This window comes from Macrotis lagotis, chromosome 1 (assembly GCF_037893015.1).
Source record: "Macrotis lagotis isolate mMagLag1 chromosome 1, bilby.v1.9.chrom.fasta, whole genome shotgun sequence".
In the NCBI taxonomy this organism is placed as follows: domain Eukaryota; kingdom Metazoa; phylum Chordata; class Mammalia; order Peramelemorphia; family Peramelidae; genus Macrotis; species Macrotis lagotis.
This window is the reverse complement of record NC_133658.1, coordinates 854,258,749-854,275,360: the sequence shown is the minus strand read 5'-3', so window position 1 is coordinate 854,275,360 and position 16,612 is coordinate 854,258,749. Positions and strand designations below refer to the sequence as shown.

At 51.2% G+C, this 16,612-nt stretch overlaps 1 protein-coding gene across 2 annotated transcripts in view; it reads left to right on the top strand.

Annotated features, from left to right (window-relative positions):
- Positions 1-14,748, top strand: part of SPOCD1 (SPOC domain containing 1) — a 47,407-nt gene extending 32,659 nt beyond the window's left edge. The window contains exons 5-16 of one of the 2 annotated variants that reach the window (XM_074217680.1): positions 2,599-2,695; positions 4,186-4,324; positions 5,433-5,592; positions 5,798-5,914; positions 9,124-9,249; positions 9,657-9,783; positions 10,431-10,611; positions 10,771-10,921; positions 11,612-11,701; positions 12,401-12,587; positions 13,438-13,740; positions 14,350-14,748. In XM_074217680.1, coding sequence (XP_074073781.1) covers positions 2,599-2,695; positions 4,186-4,324; positions 5,433-5,592; positions 5,798-5,914; positions 9,124-9,249; positions 9,657-9,783; positions 10,431-10,611; positions 10,771-10,921; positions 11,612-11,701; positions 12,401-12,587; positions 13,438-13,740; positions 14,350-14,471 — 1,800 coding nt within the window. In that variant the 3' untranslated portion in view covers positions 14,472-14,748. Of the gene's footprint in view, positions 1-2,598; positions 2,696-4,185; positions 4,325-5,432; positions 5,593-5,797; positions 5,915-9,123; positions 9,250-9,656; positions 9,784-10,430; positions 10,612-10,770; positions 10,922-11,611; positions 11,702-12,400; positions 12,588-13,437 lie in introns of both variants that reach the window. The other variant, XM_074217679.1, reaches the window with a different exon arrangement.
- Positions 14,749-16,612: the final 1,864 nt, after the last annotated feature.

Sequence of the window (16,612 nt, the reverse complement as noted above, 5' to 3'; positions counted from 1 at the left end):
GGAGAAGAGGGAAAAATCAGTAACAATTCCAAGACTATGAAACTGCTGATCAGAGGACCGGTAGAAGGACTTTTATCAGAAAAAGAGGAAGTGAGAAGCAGAAGGAAGTCCAGGGGGAAAGTCAGTGCACTGTGCTTCAGGTGGAAATGTCCAGAGATACAGGACTGGAATTCAGAGGAAGACTGGATCTGTAGATCTGGGAGTTAATCACATCAAGTGGGAGCTAATGAGATTCCCAAGAGGGAGGGTATAGCATGAACCATAAAGAAGACTGAGAAAAACTGGGTCCCAATGGGGAAGAAAACCAGGACAGAGCAGCATCATGAGATTGAAGGGAAGAGGGGAGTGAGTAGTGGTGTCCTATGTTGCCCAAAGGTAAAGAAAGGCATGGACTGAGAAAAGAAGTTGTATTTATCAGTAAAGCAATCATTGATGGCCTTAGAGATAACAGTTTCAACCCAATAGTAGAGAAGGAAGGTGCTAACAAGGGCCTGGAAGAAAAGAAAATCCAGCGATGAGTTTAGACAGTCTTTGTTTGACTTGTAAAAGGGAGATGAAGATAGAGCAATAGCTTAAGGGGATGGCAAGGTCAGGGGCAGAAGAGGAGTTGGGATAAAGAGAAATGTAAGTTAGGTCAAGAGAGAATGCTTAATAGGCCATGCCAAGGAAGAGATGGTAGAGGAAGATTCAAGGGTTCAAGGATGAAATCAGTCTGTGAGGAGAGAAAGATAGGGGGTGGTCCTGAAAGAAGTGGCAGGAGAGGGAGCTTCCCAGATGGATCAGGACTTTCATTCATTCAATGAAGCATGAATCAGAGAAATAGAAGAGAAAAGGAGGCTGTGAGCAGATATTTTATGAGGTATGCAATGGTGGCGATCCAGGCAGGAGAAAAGGATTGGAGTGAAGCAGTGAGGACTGAGTTGGAGTATGTGGTGGACTTGGAGCAGGAGAGGAGGACGTAGCTGGTGAGAAAGTCTATTTATTTTGAGTTTTACAGTTTTTCCCCTATTCTTACTTCCCTCCCCCCCTCCACAGAAGGTAGTCTGTTAGTCTTTATGTTGTTTCCATGGGTATACATTGATCAAAGTTGATGGTGAGAAAGTTGACAAGAAAGGAGCAGCCCTGACCTCACCAGCATCCCACTGAGGCCTCCTAATGGGGCAACAGAAAAACTACTCAACTGTGCTGTTATAATGTACCCCAGCTCGAACACAGGGTGTGTTGGAGTCACCTATAAAGAGCTGCGAGCAGGAAGGCCAGAGGCCAGGTCTGAGCCCTGGATTAACCCCCAAATCCCTGGGTGATGTGGAGAGTCACTGCCTCTATTTGAAACTCTCTAAATGTGGAAGCTGAACCATAAGTTTTTAATGATGTTTCTTGGAAATCTCTCATGCCTCCCACTTTGGGTGGGTCCCAAGGTGGTGGGAGGGTTCCAAAGTAAAAAGAAGGATCTGAGACTCCGGGGGGGAGGCCTTTGGAAACTATGGAAAGGATGGTAGAATATTGTAGGGATAAAAGTAAAGTCCTACACTTGGGCTCAAAAAGTCAACTGCACAAGAATAGGATGGGAAAGATAAGGATAGACAACAGTCCATATGAAAAGATCTAGGACTCTAAGTGGACTGCATGTTCACTAGTATGACCTAAAATCTCATTTGCTTCTTGTATGGGAAGCAGGTAATCCAGAAGAGGGAGGTGATGAGTGTCATTCCATACAGGTCTGGTCCTATCATATCTGGAGCATCCTCTTCCATTCTGGGGTTAATAACTTACTTAGGGCATTGACAAACTGGAGGCAATCCAAAGGAGAATGTCTAGGGCCCTAGAAACTATGCATAAGAAGAATAAGTTGAGGAAAGTAAGAATGTATTAATAGGAAGAGAAGACTCAGGGAGAAGGCTAGAATCACTTTTTTTTAATTCAATACATTTATCAATAAAGAGACCACTGATGACCTTAGAGATAGCAGTTTCAGACCAATAGTAGGGAAGCAAGATAGATTGCAAGGGGCTGAGAAGAAGGATATGGGAAGTAAGAGAGTCAAGGCAGTGCATGTAGACAGTCTTTCTTTAGGAGTTTGACTTGTAAAAGGAAGGTGACTTGGAAAAAGGATTAAGTTTGGTCTGCTTGGTCCTGGGGGGCAGTGTGTGGAAGTTTGGCAGGTTCTTTTGGAGAGATCCCAGAGTGGAATGGGCTGCCTCAGAGAGGAGTGGGCTCCTCCTTGCTAAGGTCCTGTGCTGCTATGACTGGAAAGGGGGAAAGAGAGGATATAAATGGAAGAAGGTGTGTGCAGGGACATAGCTCCAACCTTCGGGAGGGCCCCTGAGCTCCCTGAGCACACACAAAGTAGATGATAGTTTTAATAATTGTCTATCAGTCTCCAGGACCTTCCCAAGTAGGTGTTTCTTAAATGCTCCTTGAATAAATGGATGATGATGGAAAGGAGAATGGACTCGGTATCTGGGGTAGGAGTCAGTTCAGCCCCTTCCCCTGGCCTCAGCCCCCTTTCTTCCCCTTCCCTACATTCTCTGTGGAGTCTTTGCTCACTAAATCCTTCTCTCTTTCCATTCTTCTCTGCTCTGATGGATGATTCCAAAGGCAACCAAAGATACCTCCAATGAAGGGGAGAAGAAGCCACTCTCCCAGCTGGGCAGAACCTCTGGGCCCTTGCCTGCTGAGAAGTCCCTGAACCCAGGTAAGTCTGTGTGTCCAGGTCTGGTGATCAGGCCCTGACACCAGTGAGTGACCTGCTTGAAGGGTGTGGTGTAAATGAGAGCTTGGATACCTCACTTCATAGGATGTAGAGCTGACGTCAGACCATCTGGGTAGCTAGGTCTCAGAGCAGATAGAGTACTGGACCTAGAGGAAGGAAGACCTGAGTTCAAATCTTGCCTCATACATTTACTAGCTATGTGACTCTGGACAGGACATTCCACCTCTCTCAGCCTCAATCTCCTCATCTGTAAAATGGGAATAAAGATAGCACCTCTCTTATTGGATTGTTGTAAGACCATGTTGTAAAGCATTCTCCTAAGTAAATCTATGCCATTAGTATTGGTCTAACCCTCTTCATTCTGCAGATGAGGAGATTGACAGTGCTGAGTACTGAATCTGGGTCTCTTGCTCCAAATATAGCACCCTAGAGTCACCACAGTGCCATGTGGTTTCCCTCTCTTCTTCACCTCTCAGGACTCAGTTTCCCCAACTGTAAAATGAACAGGTTGGACTAGATGGTCTCTATGGTCCCTTCTGGCTCTCTCACAGTAGCTTCCTTACCAGGTTTGGTCCAAACTCTGTGGGCCAGACCCAGGGACTGTCCTAGAGAAACACTATTATTGTACCATCCCTTGTTCGGAGGCAGTTTCCACCAGGAAGCTCAGCATTCTGTACTAAGGAAGACTGGAGGAATAGGACTCTCCTTCCTCCAGGAGATGTTGAGCAGGTAGGAGAAAGGAGGCTCCCATTCCTTCCCTCCTCCTCAAAGAGCTGATGGGCTAAGGACAGGGAAGAGTAGTGGGTCACACCTTCGATTTCTTCCTTGTCCCTCTATGAAATACAAGGGCTTCTGGGGCTGCTGTCCTGCTCCCTGTTGAAAAGGGTGGGGGAAGACCCAAGCCAGGCATGCGTAAGAGCCAGTGGGCTTCTCATTACTTCATTGACCCCTGCCTTTGGGGGTGAGGGCTCCCATCCGAGTGGCACTGGATGCCAGAGAATGAGTAATAGGAACATCTTTTTAAAAAGAGGTAAGGTGAGATAGTAGCTCAGCATTTGGAAACAGAAGATCTTGGTTCAAATTTTGACTCTTTCTAGTCAAATGAGCTTGAGCAAGTCACTTATCTTCTCCCAGCCTCAGTTTACTCATTTGTAAAATGTGGGTATTGGACTAATTTCAAAGGTTCCTGTTGCAAAGCATTTTTGTCACAGCTCTGTTCAGAGTACAAATACAAAGACACCCATTTCACAAAGGAAGAAATCCTCTTCTTGGAAGGATCTAAGAAGGGTCAGGAGATGGTGTGCCCAGGTCCTCTGAAAGCCGGCCGGGGCTCTTGTGTGCTTCACCTGGTGTGGTCTTCACTGATCAAGGGCCTGCAGTTCTTCATGGAATCTGCCCCTAGCCCTCCCTAAGTGCCCAAGACCAGGGGCTCCCTTAGCCTGGAGGGCTAAACCCTTCTCTTCGACTTTCAGCTGAGCCCAAGGTGAGGGAGCAAAAGAGACGGCCGCCCAAGGAGAAGCCGCTGTCTGTGCCAGGCCCTTCCCTGCAGCTCTCGGGGGCACAGGTGCGCAGTGCTGTGGCCGAGTCCCTGAGGGAGGTGCTCTTGAAACGGTGAGGCCCCTTATTGATCTCCCTGTTGAGACCCCAACAGTCTGAGGTTGGCCTCAGTTTCCCTGCTAGTTTTGGTTGCAAAGTCGCAGAAGGTTAGAGTTGTATGGAACCTTAGAGATCATCTCAACCAATCCCTCACTTTAGAGAAGGGGAAACAGGGACCTTTCCGTGCATTTATGAAATGATGAAATGGAGGCAGACACTCCTGGTTCTTTGAGGACTCACTGGGTGGGGAGAAGGGACACAGGCCACATGAATAAGGCACATAAGAGCTAAAGGGGTACAGAGACAGATGGCAGAATGAAAAGATGTGGGGGGATGGCATAGGGAGGCAGGAATTGGGAGGGCAAAAGAAGACAGGTAGCATGAGGAAGAGGATGGGGAAGGGAAGAAGCAGAAACCATCAACCCTGTGACTGTGGATTAGATTTGAGAGCACAGGGTCACATGGACCCAGTGGAGAGGGAAGAAAGCTCAGGGACAGGAGTTGGGGTCTTTATTTTTATAGGGATTTATAGGAAAACAGACATTCTTATTTGTGCCACTTGGTCAGTTTGTTAACATACCTAAATCCTCTCAAAGTTATCTCTAAAACTTCAAAGTTATGTCCACATCATCTCAAGATTATCAGTAACATGTGGTATTCTGCTCATCTTACTACAAAGGTCTGGAACTTGTCCAGGTTTCTTAAATGACTGAGGTTATCTAGTCTTGGGGAGTAGCCTGCTATTTGAGAATCCCTAGTGGAGACACTGGTCTAATAAGATAGTGTGGTTTAGGGGACAAACCCAGGGTTTGGAGTAAGGAAACCCAAGTTTGAAGTAAATTCTCACAGTGCACATCCTGCCAGCCAGGTTCTGCTCTAGAGGGGACAGAAGGCCTGGGAGAGGGCAAGTTCTGCTGTTTGCCAACTGCATGACCTTGGGCCAGATCCTTGGCTGCCCTAGGTCTTAGTTTCTCATTTATAAAATGAGGGGCTTGGGCTTGGTGGCCTCTGGAGTCTAATCCAATTGTGTGAGCAGTTGGCCTTATTGATAAAACATCAGCCTAAATCCCCCCAGTTGGGGCTCTGCCTGGTCTCTTCCACCTGTGGCCTCTGTCTCTCCCAGGCTGCAGGAGCCTACTAACCTGACTGTGGACGAGGAGGCTGTGAGGGGCATTGCTGCCAACATTGAGGCTGCCATATTTGAACTCATGCAATGCACTGACTACCGCTACAAGACCAAATACCGAAGCCTGGTGTTCAACCTGAGAGATCCCAAGAACAAGGTGAGCTGGGGCTGGAAGAGAGGGAGGTGAAGAGGAGATAAAGAAGGAGTGATCCAGGGTCATCATTTGGAAGGGGAAGGGAGGTCGTATGACCTCAGACAAGTCCCCTCTACCCCTCCACCCTCCAACCCCTCACCATCTGGAGTTTTGTGAGAAGTGGGTATCTGGGGTTAGGTAAGATCGTGGTGGCCTTTGGTGCTTGCAGGACCTATTCCTCCAGGTGATCCGAGGAGACATCACCCCTCAGGGCCTGGTTCGAATGAGTGCCACCGAGCTGGCCTCCCAGGAGCTGGCAGAGTGGCGGGATCGGGAGGTGAAGCACGTGAGTGACTGGGCTGTCCCTACAGGTAGAGACAGAGGGGAATGAGGAGGGATGGTGGGATAGAGTGATGAAGAGGGAGAGAGGAAAGCTAGGAAGGAAAGAAACAGGAGGAGTCCAAACATAGCAGGATAACATCATCTTCCTATTTCTCTTCCTATCTTTGAGTGGGAAGTTCTTGAGCCCTGCAGTCCCAAGAGCCCAAAAGGCCCTGGCAGCGTTTGACTGAGCCCAAAATAAATTAGGCTGCAGGCAAAGAACCCAGAGATAGAGAAGTTCAGTGAGGACACACAGCCCCCATGTCCTCAGCCTCTCTGACTGGCAGTCCTACTGCATCAGAGGATGGGGGGAATCTAGGGCTCACCCCTAACCCCACTTTGACATCAACTTTGGGAGGAAGATGTTTTATAAACTCTCAGGGCTATGGAAATTTCAGTGGTTATTATAATTGAATACCTAATTGATTCCTGGAAGCAGGGGTCAAAGCCGGGGGCCCCCCTCCTTGGAGGCCTGGTCCTTACATCCAGGCTTGTCCCTCTATAGGCCCTCAGGGCCTCCCAAGTACTGGATACCTAAAAATACATTGTTGATAAAGGTCATCATTGTGCTTTGAAATCTTCCTCAAGAGGAGAGGACAGCCAGCCGGAGAGCACCTGCTTCAATAATTACACTGGTTTCTACTGGGAAGGCTGGTTAACCCGTCACTGAGATTGTGAGGCTCTTCCTTCCTTCATTTATAAAATCCTAGAATCTGACTTGGAAAAGACCTGAGAGGCCACTGCTGTAGGCTGTTCCTGAGCATGACTCCCCAATGCAACATTCCAGTGAATGGTCATTCAACCCTTTCTTGGACACCTCTGATGATAAGGAGCTCACTACCTTGCAAAACAATTCATTCTGTTTTTAGACAGTTCTAGTTGTTAGGAAGTTGTTCCTTATATCAAACTGATAACCACTTCTCTGCCACTTCTTTTGGTTATTCCATTTCTACTCTCCGGGGCCGAGTAGGATAAGTCTTATCCCAGAACCACGCGACAGTCAGATACTTGAAGACTTGAAGCTAAATTGGCACCCCGCCTCCCAAGTCTTCATTCCTTCAGCTGATCCTTGCTTGGCATGTTGTCTGGCCCCCTCCCCATCATGGCTCCGGCAGAATGCTGAGTGCCTACTCTCTCCTGGCAGTGTGATCATCTCCTGCCAGCCCCCCACCCACTCTTGCTTTGGATAGATTGAATCAGAGCTTTGCTACCCACACTTCAAATTCAATATGTTTAAAACCGAATTCGTCATCGTCCCCCCTCCACCCCGAACCTACCCCCATTCCTAAGTTCCCTGTGTTTGTTGGTGTTACCATTTCCCTCCCACTCCCCCAGATTTGAAAACTCAGTCATTCAGTCCTCCTTCCTCTCCTCCACATCCCTGTCCCTCCAACCAGGTGCCAGGCCATACTCCAAAACATGTCTAGAATTTATTCTCTCCTCTCCATCCCTCGGCCCCCAGCCTAGTCCAGCCCCCCTCCTCCATCCCCTCTCGGCTGAATGTTCATAGATCTTTCAGTATCATAGATTCAGAGTTGGAAAAAATCTTAAGAACAATTAAGGCCAAGCTGCCCCTCCATTTTAGTTGAGGAAACTGAGCCCAACAGAGGGAAGTAACTTATCCAGGATCACAAAGTAACTAACTGTCTGAGGCAGGATTTAAACTCTGGTATTTTTTTTTTTTAGTTTTTACAAGGCAATGGGGTTAAGTGGCTTGCCCAAGGCCACATGGCTAGGTCATTATTAAGTGTCTGAGGCCGGATTTGAACTCAGGTACTCCTGACTCCAAGGCCAGTGCTCTATCCACTGTGCCGCCTAGCCACCCCAAACTCTGGTATTTCTGACCCCAAGTTCAGCACCATCTCCACTGTGCCTCCAGGCTGCTCTCATCTCCCTGAATTCGGGTTCATCCTAGAATCTTTAGCTCAGTTTTGAACTTGTCCATCTTCTACTCAGCACCTTTCGTTGCCTACTTAAAGAAGTCCAAATTCCTGATGTGCTATTCAAGGCCCTTTTTCCAACCTCGGGCGCCCTGTTCCGTCCTATTCAAACTGCAGTGTAGGCATTTGTTTAGCTTATGCCTTTGGCCTAAAATGTACTTCTTCCCCGGCCCCCCAACATGAGTCCCTATTGATATTCTTTGCCTCTAAGGTCTAATAGAGGTTCCCCCTCCTTCATGAACTCATTCTATGATTCTTCCCTCCTTCCACCTCTGAGCCTCTCTGACCTCCACTACGGGATTGGTCATTTTCCATCTTGTGTCATATTAACAAGCTGTGCTAGACTGTGAACATCTCGAGAGGAGACCTGGGTGTATCTCCAGAAGGGACAGAAGTTCTGGAGAAGGGTCTGGGAACCTGAGCCAGGACCCTTTTCCAGGATCCCCACCTCTTGTTGAGCTCAGCCAGGTAGGTCCTTCTCTCTGGGGGGATAGCTGCCCACCCTCCCTCCCTCACCTGCCTTCTGAGAAGCCAGTCTTCCTGTGTATGTGACTGGGAAATGTCATCCCCTAGAGACACCCCATCCCTGCAGGCGGGGGATGATAGGAGCCCCACTGTGCATCACTGGTGCCTCTGAGCCTTTCTAGCTTGGCAGGAGCTGGTGTTCCCACGAATGGCTCACTCCTGCACCACCATGCAGCCTGGAGGATTGGCAGCAAGAATATCCTCCCACTTCTGTAACTCTTGGAGGCTTAGGAAGCATTTCATCCAACGGTCCCATTTTATGGATGAGGAATGTAAAATGATTCTAGGAGAAATGACTCCCCCAGGGTCAGATAGCAAGGCAGCCTAAGAAATGGGGCTCTAGGACTCTTCTACCCTGTTCCCTCCTTCTCCTCCCCCTACTCATCAGGTCCTACTAGGCCCATTAGCTGACAGGTCTGTAGTAAGAGCTACCATGCTTGACTCAGGTTGAGAGGCTGCAAAGAGAGAGGAGACCTAGGAGGTGGTTGATGTCAGATAGACTGAATAAGGGGATGGAGAAGGAAGGGTCCAGAGAGTCTTCCTGGAGGAGGTGCAGCTTGAGTATAAGGGTCTGGGAAGGGGGAGCAGAGGTGGAGCCCTGGAGCCCAGCCCAGGGGAGAGGAGGGGGCTGACAGACAGGAGGCTGGTTCTTGGCAGGCAAGGCCCAATCAGTAAGACCTGTCAGGCTTGGGACTGTTTACCCTACCAGGGCTTGGAGATCATTGAGAAGCAGCAGCGAGAGGCTCCAAGCTGTCGGGTCACCAAACTGACCCACAAAGGGGAGATTGAAATCCATCCAGATGTGGACCAGACCCTCACCTTGGAGGATTTGACTGTGAGTGGATGTCACTGTGGGTGCCAGCACCACTCAGGAGGGGCTCCCTTCTCCAGGTCCTCCTTTCTGATCTTGTCCTTCACCCCCCCCCCCACATACCTGACCCCTCAGTCTGGGCCAAAAAGAGCATCAGTAGGGGTATTTAGCCGCTGTAGATGGCATCAGTTTAATGAGCTAAAGTGTCAACAAGTAGTCCCCAACCTACTTCCTGTGGAGTCTCAGGCAAGTCTCTAGGCCTCAGTTTCCCCCTTTGTCCAGTGAAAGTATTTACAGGATGAGAAGGATAATGGGAAGACAAGTAGGGCAGAAGCAGGTTGAGGCAGTCTGGACCAAGGATATCATTTCTGGCCTCCCAGCAAGCCCGTCTCTGCCTCTAGCCCTTTCCTCCCCCATCTTTCCTCCCACAGGAGCCGGCCTCCTGTCTGGACCTAAGCCTGCGCCCCCAGCCCGGGCCAGCCGAATCACATTCTGGCCGAGACACCACGGAACAGCACGAGAGCCATTTCCTGGACCCTGACTGCCGAGTCTGCATGGGTGGGAGCAGGGCCTGGTGGTGGGGGGTGAGGAGTTGAGGGTGGATGTGGCTCAAGCTAGGAGGGGGAAACTGGGTGTGAATGCATTAAGTGTTGAAGGTCATGAGGGGCTTTTGGTCTGATCCGGGTGGAGTGGGAGAAAAATGGCAGGAAGAGAGATGGAGTAAGGGAAAGAGAGAAGATGGAAGAATGCGTCAGAGGAAGGGGGCAAAAAAGGATAAAGGGCGTAAAAGGGGATAAAAGTTAGAGGGTGAGGGAGGAGAAGGATGGAAGCACGGGACAGAAGGCAAAGGGTCACTGAAGTGGAACAGAGGAAAGAAAAGGAAGAAGAGACCTGAAGGTGGAAGGGGCTGGAAACAGCTGGAAGGAGGGGAGCAGGGCCAGGACCCCGGACAGAATTAGGGAGCCCTTGGGGGAGGTGTTGGCCTGTGGTGCTCCTTGCTGGGCCTTGCCAACACAGCGTTAACCCAGGAAGAATCTGGGAGCATAGCTGGAGGACTTGCTCGGTCTCCCATAGAGGCAGGTGGGAATGGTCTTGGCCATCTTTCCTCCCCTCCTCCCCTGCCAGCCTGGGGCTCCTCCAGAGCAGCTTCAACAACTGCCCACTTCCCAGCCCCCAGCCTCAAGCCCTCTGTCTTTGCTTCACAGGCTGGGAGGCCCCTCGAGGGGGCAGAGGCTTCAATGCACCCAGGAGTATCCCACCCTCCAGGAGCAAAGTCATCAGCACCCCACAGAGACCCCCTGGCCCTGTGTCCTTGCCTCGAGTAGACACCCCACTGCCAAGGATGTCCAGAAGCAGAATTGGGCCCCGGACCCAGCCCCACAACAGGTCTGGGATCGGGGCATCAGTGGCAGTGGAGGGGAAGGGGAAGGGGCTTGGGAAGCACTTGGATGGAGGGGGGTGGGCCACAGGGCCAGGGAGGCCAGAGAGGAAGTGGGGTCATAAGGGTCAGCCCTCCAGATTTCTATCCTGCTCTGTCCATGCCAGGTCTGAGGTGGTAGCCTTCCCGAGGCAGTTTCTGAAGCCAAAGACTTTGCTGGACCAGCCCTTGTGGGAAGGCAGTCTGGAGGTGTTCTCCATCAAACGATTTGCTGTGAAAGCCTTTCTGATTCATGGCTACAATAGTCACCTTATCCAGGTATCCTTCAAACCTTCCCCTTCTCTCTCCTCCTCCTCTTCCCTGTCTTTTACCTTTCTTTTTCCCTCCCTTCTTTTTTTTATTAAAGATTTTATTTATTTTGAGCTTTACAATTTTTCCCCCTAATCTTACTTCCCTCCCCTCAAAGATGCAAGTCCTCCCCCACTGGGGAATTGAACCCCGGTCTCCTGTGTGACAGGCAGGGATACTCACCACTATGCTAACGAGGAAGGTCTTTCTCGCTCTTTTTTTTTTTTAGTTTTTTTTTGTAAGGCAAATGGGGTTAAGTGGCTTGCCCAAGGCCACACAGCTAGGTAATTATTAAGTGTCTGAGACTGGATTTGAACCCAGGTACTCCTGACTCCAGGGCTGGTGCTTTATCCACTGTGCCACCTAGCCGCCCCCTCTTCCTCCCTTCTTTCTTCTGTCCACCCTCACCTTTGCTTTCCCCTGTTCCCTCATTGCTCCATCCCTTCTCTCCCCGCTCCTGCCCCATCCCTAGCTGACACTGTGGAAATTTGGGTGTTATACCCCCTCCCCAGGCTACACCACGGGATTGATCCCAGTTTTCCATCAACAGCCATGGGGACCTAACCATTAGGATCCTTTTTGCTGGTCTTTCCTCAGCCTAACTCCTTGAAACTGGTAACCACCCCCCAGCTGACCCATTTACCCCCCCACCCCTTGTAGGCTTTGCCCAAGGTGATTTATTCAGCAGGCTGTGTCCTCCCTGAAACCGTCTGGGATTACTGGGAGAGCATCCGGTCCTCAGACATCAAGGTACTGGGAAATTAAGGATAGCCCATCCCTCAATCCATCTGTGAGTGCACCCAAGGCCACCCTGACCTCACCTGCAGGTGACCTCCCCCATCAGCCATATTCAGTGCACTCAGGCCTGGGGATAGAAAGAGGGCTGCCACCCAGACCCCAGCCTCAACAGCCTAAAGGCCTGGGATCAGAAGGGCCTGGGACAGTGGAAGAAGAGGAACGATCCCAGCTGCATACTGGGAACCCTTGGGGAGGGCCATGGGGGCCAGTCCTGGGGAGGGGGAGTGGAATGCAAGGGGAGGGGCGGCCTGGACTGGTGCAGACTGGAGCTTTGGACCGGAGTGCGTTCCAGCATGGGAGCTGGCTCAAGGAAGGACCCAGATGGGGGAGAGGTTAGAGGGAGAGTGTGGGATGGAGAGGGGTTGACCTTGGCCAGGAAGCTAAAGTCAGTGGTGTGAGATATCGGAGCCAGATTGTGGTGGGCCGTGAATGCCAAGATCCCGAGTTGATCCTTCTTTGGGTAGACATCTGAAGGTTTCAGAGCTTCGCAGTGACAGGATCAGCACTCTTCATTAGGAGGATTACTCAAGCAACCTGTGAAAAGAAGAATTGGAGAAGAGAGTTGGATGGTGGGGAGATCAGCTGGGAGGTGCCTTCCTTCCTTACTCCTCCCTCTGCCCCTGCCCATCTTCTTTCTCATGCTTCCCCTAGTGCATCAGCGTGGTCCGCCTGTGCCCACGTGGGACGCGGGATGGCCAGAATTACAGTATGCTCTACTCCTACCTCAACAACAAGCAACGCTATGGCATGGCAGCCAGTGAGCACCTGGACATGTTCCTGATGCCGCTGCCAGCTTTCCAGCCTGTGCCCCCTAAGATACGCCCACTGGGAGGCCCAGGTATGGTGGCCATTGATCAGAATGGAAAGCGTGCTCACACAAGGTGCCTGCCCCCAGACAGGGCAGGACAGGGTGGCCTGGGGAGACAGAGAGAGAGAGAGAGAGAGAGAGAGAGAGCAGATCTGGTGAAAACAAACTGGGGGTCTTAGCTGACTGGCTCAGTAGAAGTCAGTGAGTGTGGCTTTGCTACTCCAAAAGCCATCTGGGCCTTGGGAGGTATTAATGGTGGTGTGATGGTCAGCCCTGGGCTCTTGACTCCACTCTTAGCATCAGGTTTTCAGGATGGACATTGAGTCCTGGGTGTCATGGAGCTGTGTCTGCAGGACCTTCTTGAGAGAGAGGAGGGAGGCATGGAAACTTTTTTAGTGTGTCTGCAGGGTGGGACCAGCTTTGCTGTAGTTAATCAAGGCTGGCCCCTCCTTGTTCATGTCCTTGTAGAGCCAGCCTGGGCCCTTCCATCTCTGATGGGCTGGGATCTTGGGAACATTTTTTCACATTTTTGACTGTTTGCAGGGTGGTCCTGTGGAAAAGGGATTGGGCTCAGAGTTCTTGATCCACAGGATCAGGGGTGATGTGAGGAAGTTGCAGGGAAGGAAATTTTGGTTCGATGTCACTTGTGACATCTGAACTTGTTCTATTTGACCTCAGGTCAGGGCCTTAACAAAGGTGAGGCCACTGGGGCTCTGCCACAGGGTGCTGAACTTGAAAGCACTGTCCTAAGTGAACTTGCTAGGAACAATTGAATTAGTGTGGGTTAACAAGAATTAATGGCCTCAGCCTTGCTCAGTGATTTCTGCTGGGAGCCATCATTTCAGGGTCCCCTCCCTCCCTCCCCCTACATGTCCCCCAGGTCTAGAAGTTACTCACTGCAGCCTAGTGCTGGGACTGATCCTGCCCAAGGCGTCACCGGGTGATTCTCGGCTAAATGGGGTCAATCCCATGCAGGAGAAGAAACGTAAGACAGTCACCTTCAAGGAGACGGTGGAGACCAAGTGCTACTCACCAGGGTTCAGGAAGCCAGAGCAACTTAACAAGCCAGGGCCTTCCTGGGCTCCTGGGGCCAAACTGGAGGGTCCCCCATCCAGGGAAGGAGTTTCAACTGATCTCTTACCAAAGGCGACTGGGTGTGTGGAGCAGAAGCAGCGTGATGGAGGTAGAAGACCCTATGGCCTCCCCTTGTGCTCCTCAGGCCCCAGTGGCCCCTGCCCCCCGGGCAGCCTACCCCCCCCAGAGCCCCTGCCCAAATGGAGTCAGCTCAGTGCCCGTGGAAGGATTCAGGGTCAGCGAACCCAGCCATTTGCAGATGGCTCAGGCACTGAACTAATGCCACTTGGCCCGCCACTGCCCTCTGAGTGTGGAAGCCGGGATCCGGAACTGGGGACCTTTGGCCTCCTCCATATGGCAGGTTTATTCCACTTTGGCAGCCCCCCGGCAGTGGCACTGGCCCCAGCCCCAGCCCCAACCCCGAATCTACTTCCTCACCCCCCAGCTGCCGACTGTTACCACACCTGTCCTGATCATGCTGCCACCACCTGTCTCCATGCCCATGTCCATACCCACGCCCATGCCCATGCCCATGCCCATGCCCATGTCCATTCCCACCCCACAGCTGGGGCTGGGTGTCCTCCCACTCACACCCCCGTCCTCCCTGCTGGGGAAACCCTGACCCTCATCCAGCACCTTGAGGCCCTGGTGAAGATGAATAATCAGCTGCATGCCTCCTTGAAAATGGCTGTACCAGACCCCTCCCTTCCTGTGCTAGGGGCCACAGGATCAGTGGAGATGGAGCACCCAAGTAGTGAGGTGGAGAACCAGGCATGCCTATCACCTTCCCTCTTCCTGACTCCCTTTTGTGGATCTGACCAGCCGCCTTCTGGCTACTGAATACTCCTACCCCAGGGAGCCCCTTGTGCCCATGGGGTTCAAGGCCTCTGTTGTCCTTCTAGGTATGATGGGCTCGGGCCCTTCAAGGTCCTGTAAGGGATATAGTCAGGCCCTAGTGGCAACTGGAGCTTGGAGGGGGTTGTGCCTTCCCTTTTCCCCCAAGTGAGGTTTGAGCCATTTTCTAGGTCAGGGTGCCCAGGGGGGTGGGCACCAGTGCTCACATGTTGGCATTTCCTGTTTTGCTTCTGTTTTTGTTCGATTCAATAAAAAGTATCCACAAGCCTTTCAGTATCTCCTGTCCTATGGTTGGGGTCTCTGTGCACAGGTGGGGAGTAGGCTAAGAGCCAGGCCTTTGGGCAGCCCTCTGCTGTCCATACCCAAAGGGACTTACACAGGGGGATGAATGAGGCATCTGACAGCGTTGTGTCTGGTTCTGGGGTGAGGTGGGGGCCACTAGGAGGACAGATCAAAGGCGCTCCAGGTCCTATCTTCAAGGAACTTGGACAGGATAGAAAATCACCTGGAAAAGGAAGGCTTCCTATGGGGCTAGGCCTGGAGCAGAAGAGTCTTGAAAGAGGATTCCAGGGGCAGAAATGAGAAGGGAGCTTCCTGGCATGGAGGTGGGGGGGGGGAGATGGGGGAGCAGAAATGACAACTAGGGCAAAGGACCCTCCAGGGAGATGGGCCATAAGAGGAAGAAGCCTGCAGAGAGAGGATAGTCAGGCTGCAGATGCTTTGATCCTGGCAGGGGATGATCCAGAGAAGTGGCTGGAGAGGTGATCTGTAGCCTGGGGGAAGCCAGAGAGGCCCACAGATGCTGATCCCCTCCGTCCACAGAGGCCTTTCTCCCCCCCCCCCATCCACTGTCCCCCCTGGAGCCGGAGCTTGTGGCCCATCATGCTGGGGGGGGAGGGGGGCCAAGGGGGGGACCAAGGGAACTTCATGGGGGCTGTGCTGGAGGATGGGCAGCTGCTCTTGTCCTGCAGCTGGCAGCAGGGGGCACCCTCAGCCTGGGTATGGATACCCCTTTCCTAACCCAGACCAGAACTACTTTCCTAGTGGGGGGGAGCAGGGGGGGGGAGAGAGAGAGAGAGAGAGAGAGAGAGAGAGAGAGAGAGAGAGAGAGAGAGAGTGTGTGTATCTATGTGCAAGACCTCAGCCCTGGGGGCAGTTGAGTAGACAGCCACTCCAGGGCACATGTATATGACACATTTGGGTTGAAAGAAACTTGTACATATGTGTGAGAAACACATGGCTCTTCCACAGGTGATTCATAAGACTATGACAAGGGGGTGGTGAAATGTACCCTGAACTTGAAATGGGAAGCCCTGAATTCAAATCCTACCATAGGCATGTACCACCTTGAGCAAGTCACTTCCTCAGACCTCAGTTTCCTCATCTGTAAAATGAGGGGACTGGACTCAATGACCTTCAAAAGCTGTGATCCTTCCTTGAATCTCACTGCAGTTCTAAACTAGGTAACTGGTTCTGCCATCTTTCTATACCAGGGTGGGGAATAGTGTCCAGAGAACCCTTAATGGTCAAGGCAACAAGCTTTATTAAACTCTTACTATGAACCAAGAGCTTAGAATAGAGACACAAGCAAAAAGAAACAATGGTCCCTGGCCTCAAAGGAATTTATGTTCTAGTGGTGGAAGACAAGCTGAAAAGAGGAAAGGGAAGGGGAGAAGAAGGTTTAGAGGAGAAAGAAGTCCAGAGAATCAGGAGCAGAGACCACAGAAAAATGAAGGCAACAGTAAATATAATGCATGGGCCTAGAGTCAGAATAGACCTGACTTTAAATCTAGCTTCAGACACTAGCTATCTGTCTCAGTTTCCTCAACTGTAAGATAGGGCTAATAACGTCCCTATCCTGAAGTGGTCTTTTGGCACATCCCCTTCATTTCACAGAAGAGTAAACTGAGGCCCAGAGAAGGAAATTGATTTGCCCAAGGTCATATAGCCAGTAAATGGGCAGAGCTGAAACCTGAATCAGCTCTTCTGCCTCTAAATCTGTTGCTCCTTCCACTTCTGGGTGCTCATTTATTATTCCCTGGAAAGTTGGGGGACAGGGCAGGCAGTGGACAACGGGACCTGTGCTTCAGGTCTTTGTGTACCCCCGAGGTCTTCCTGACAGAGCC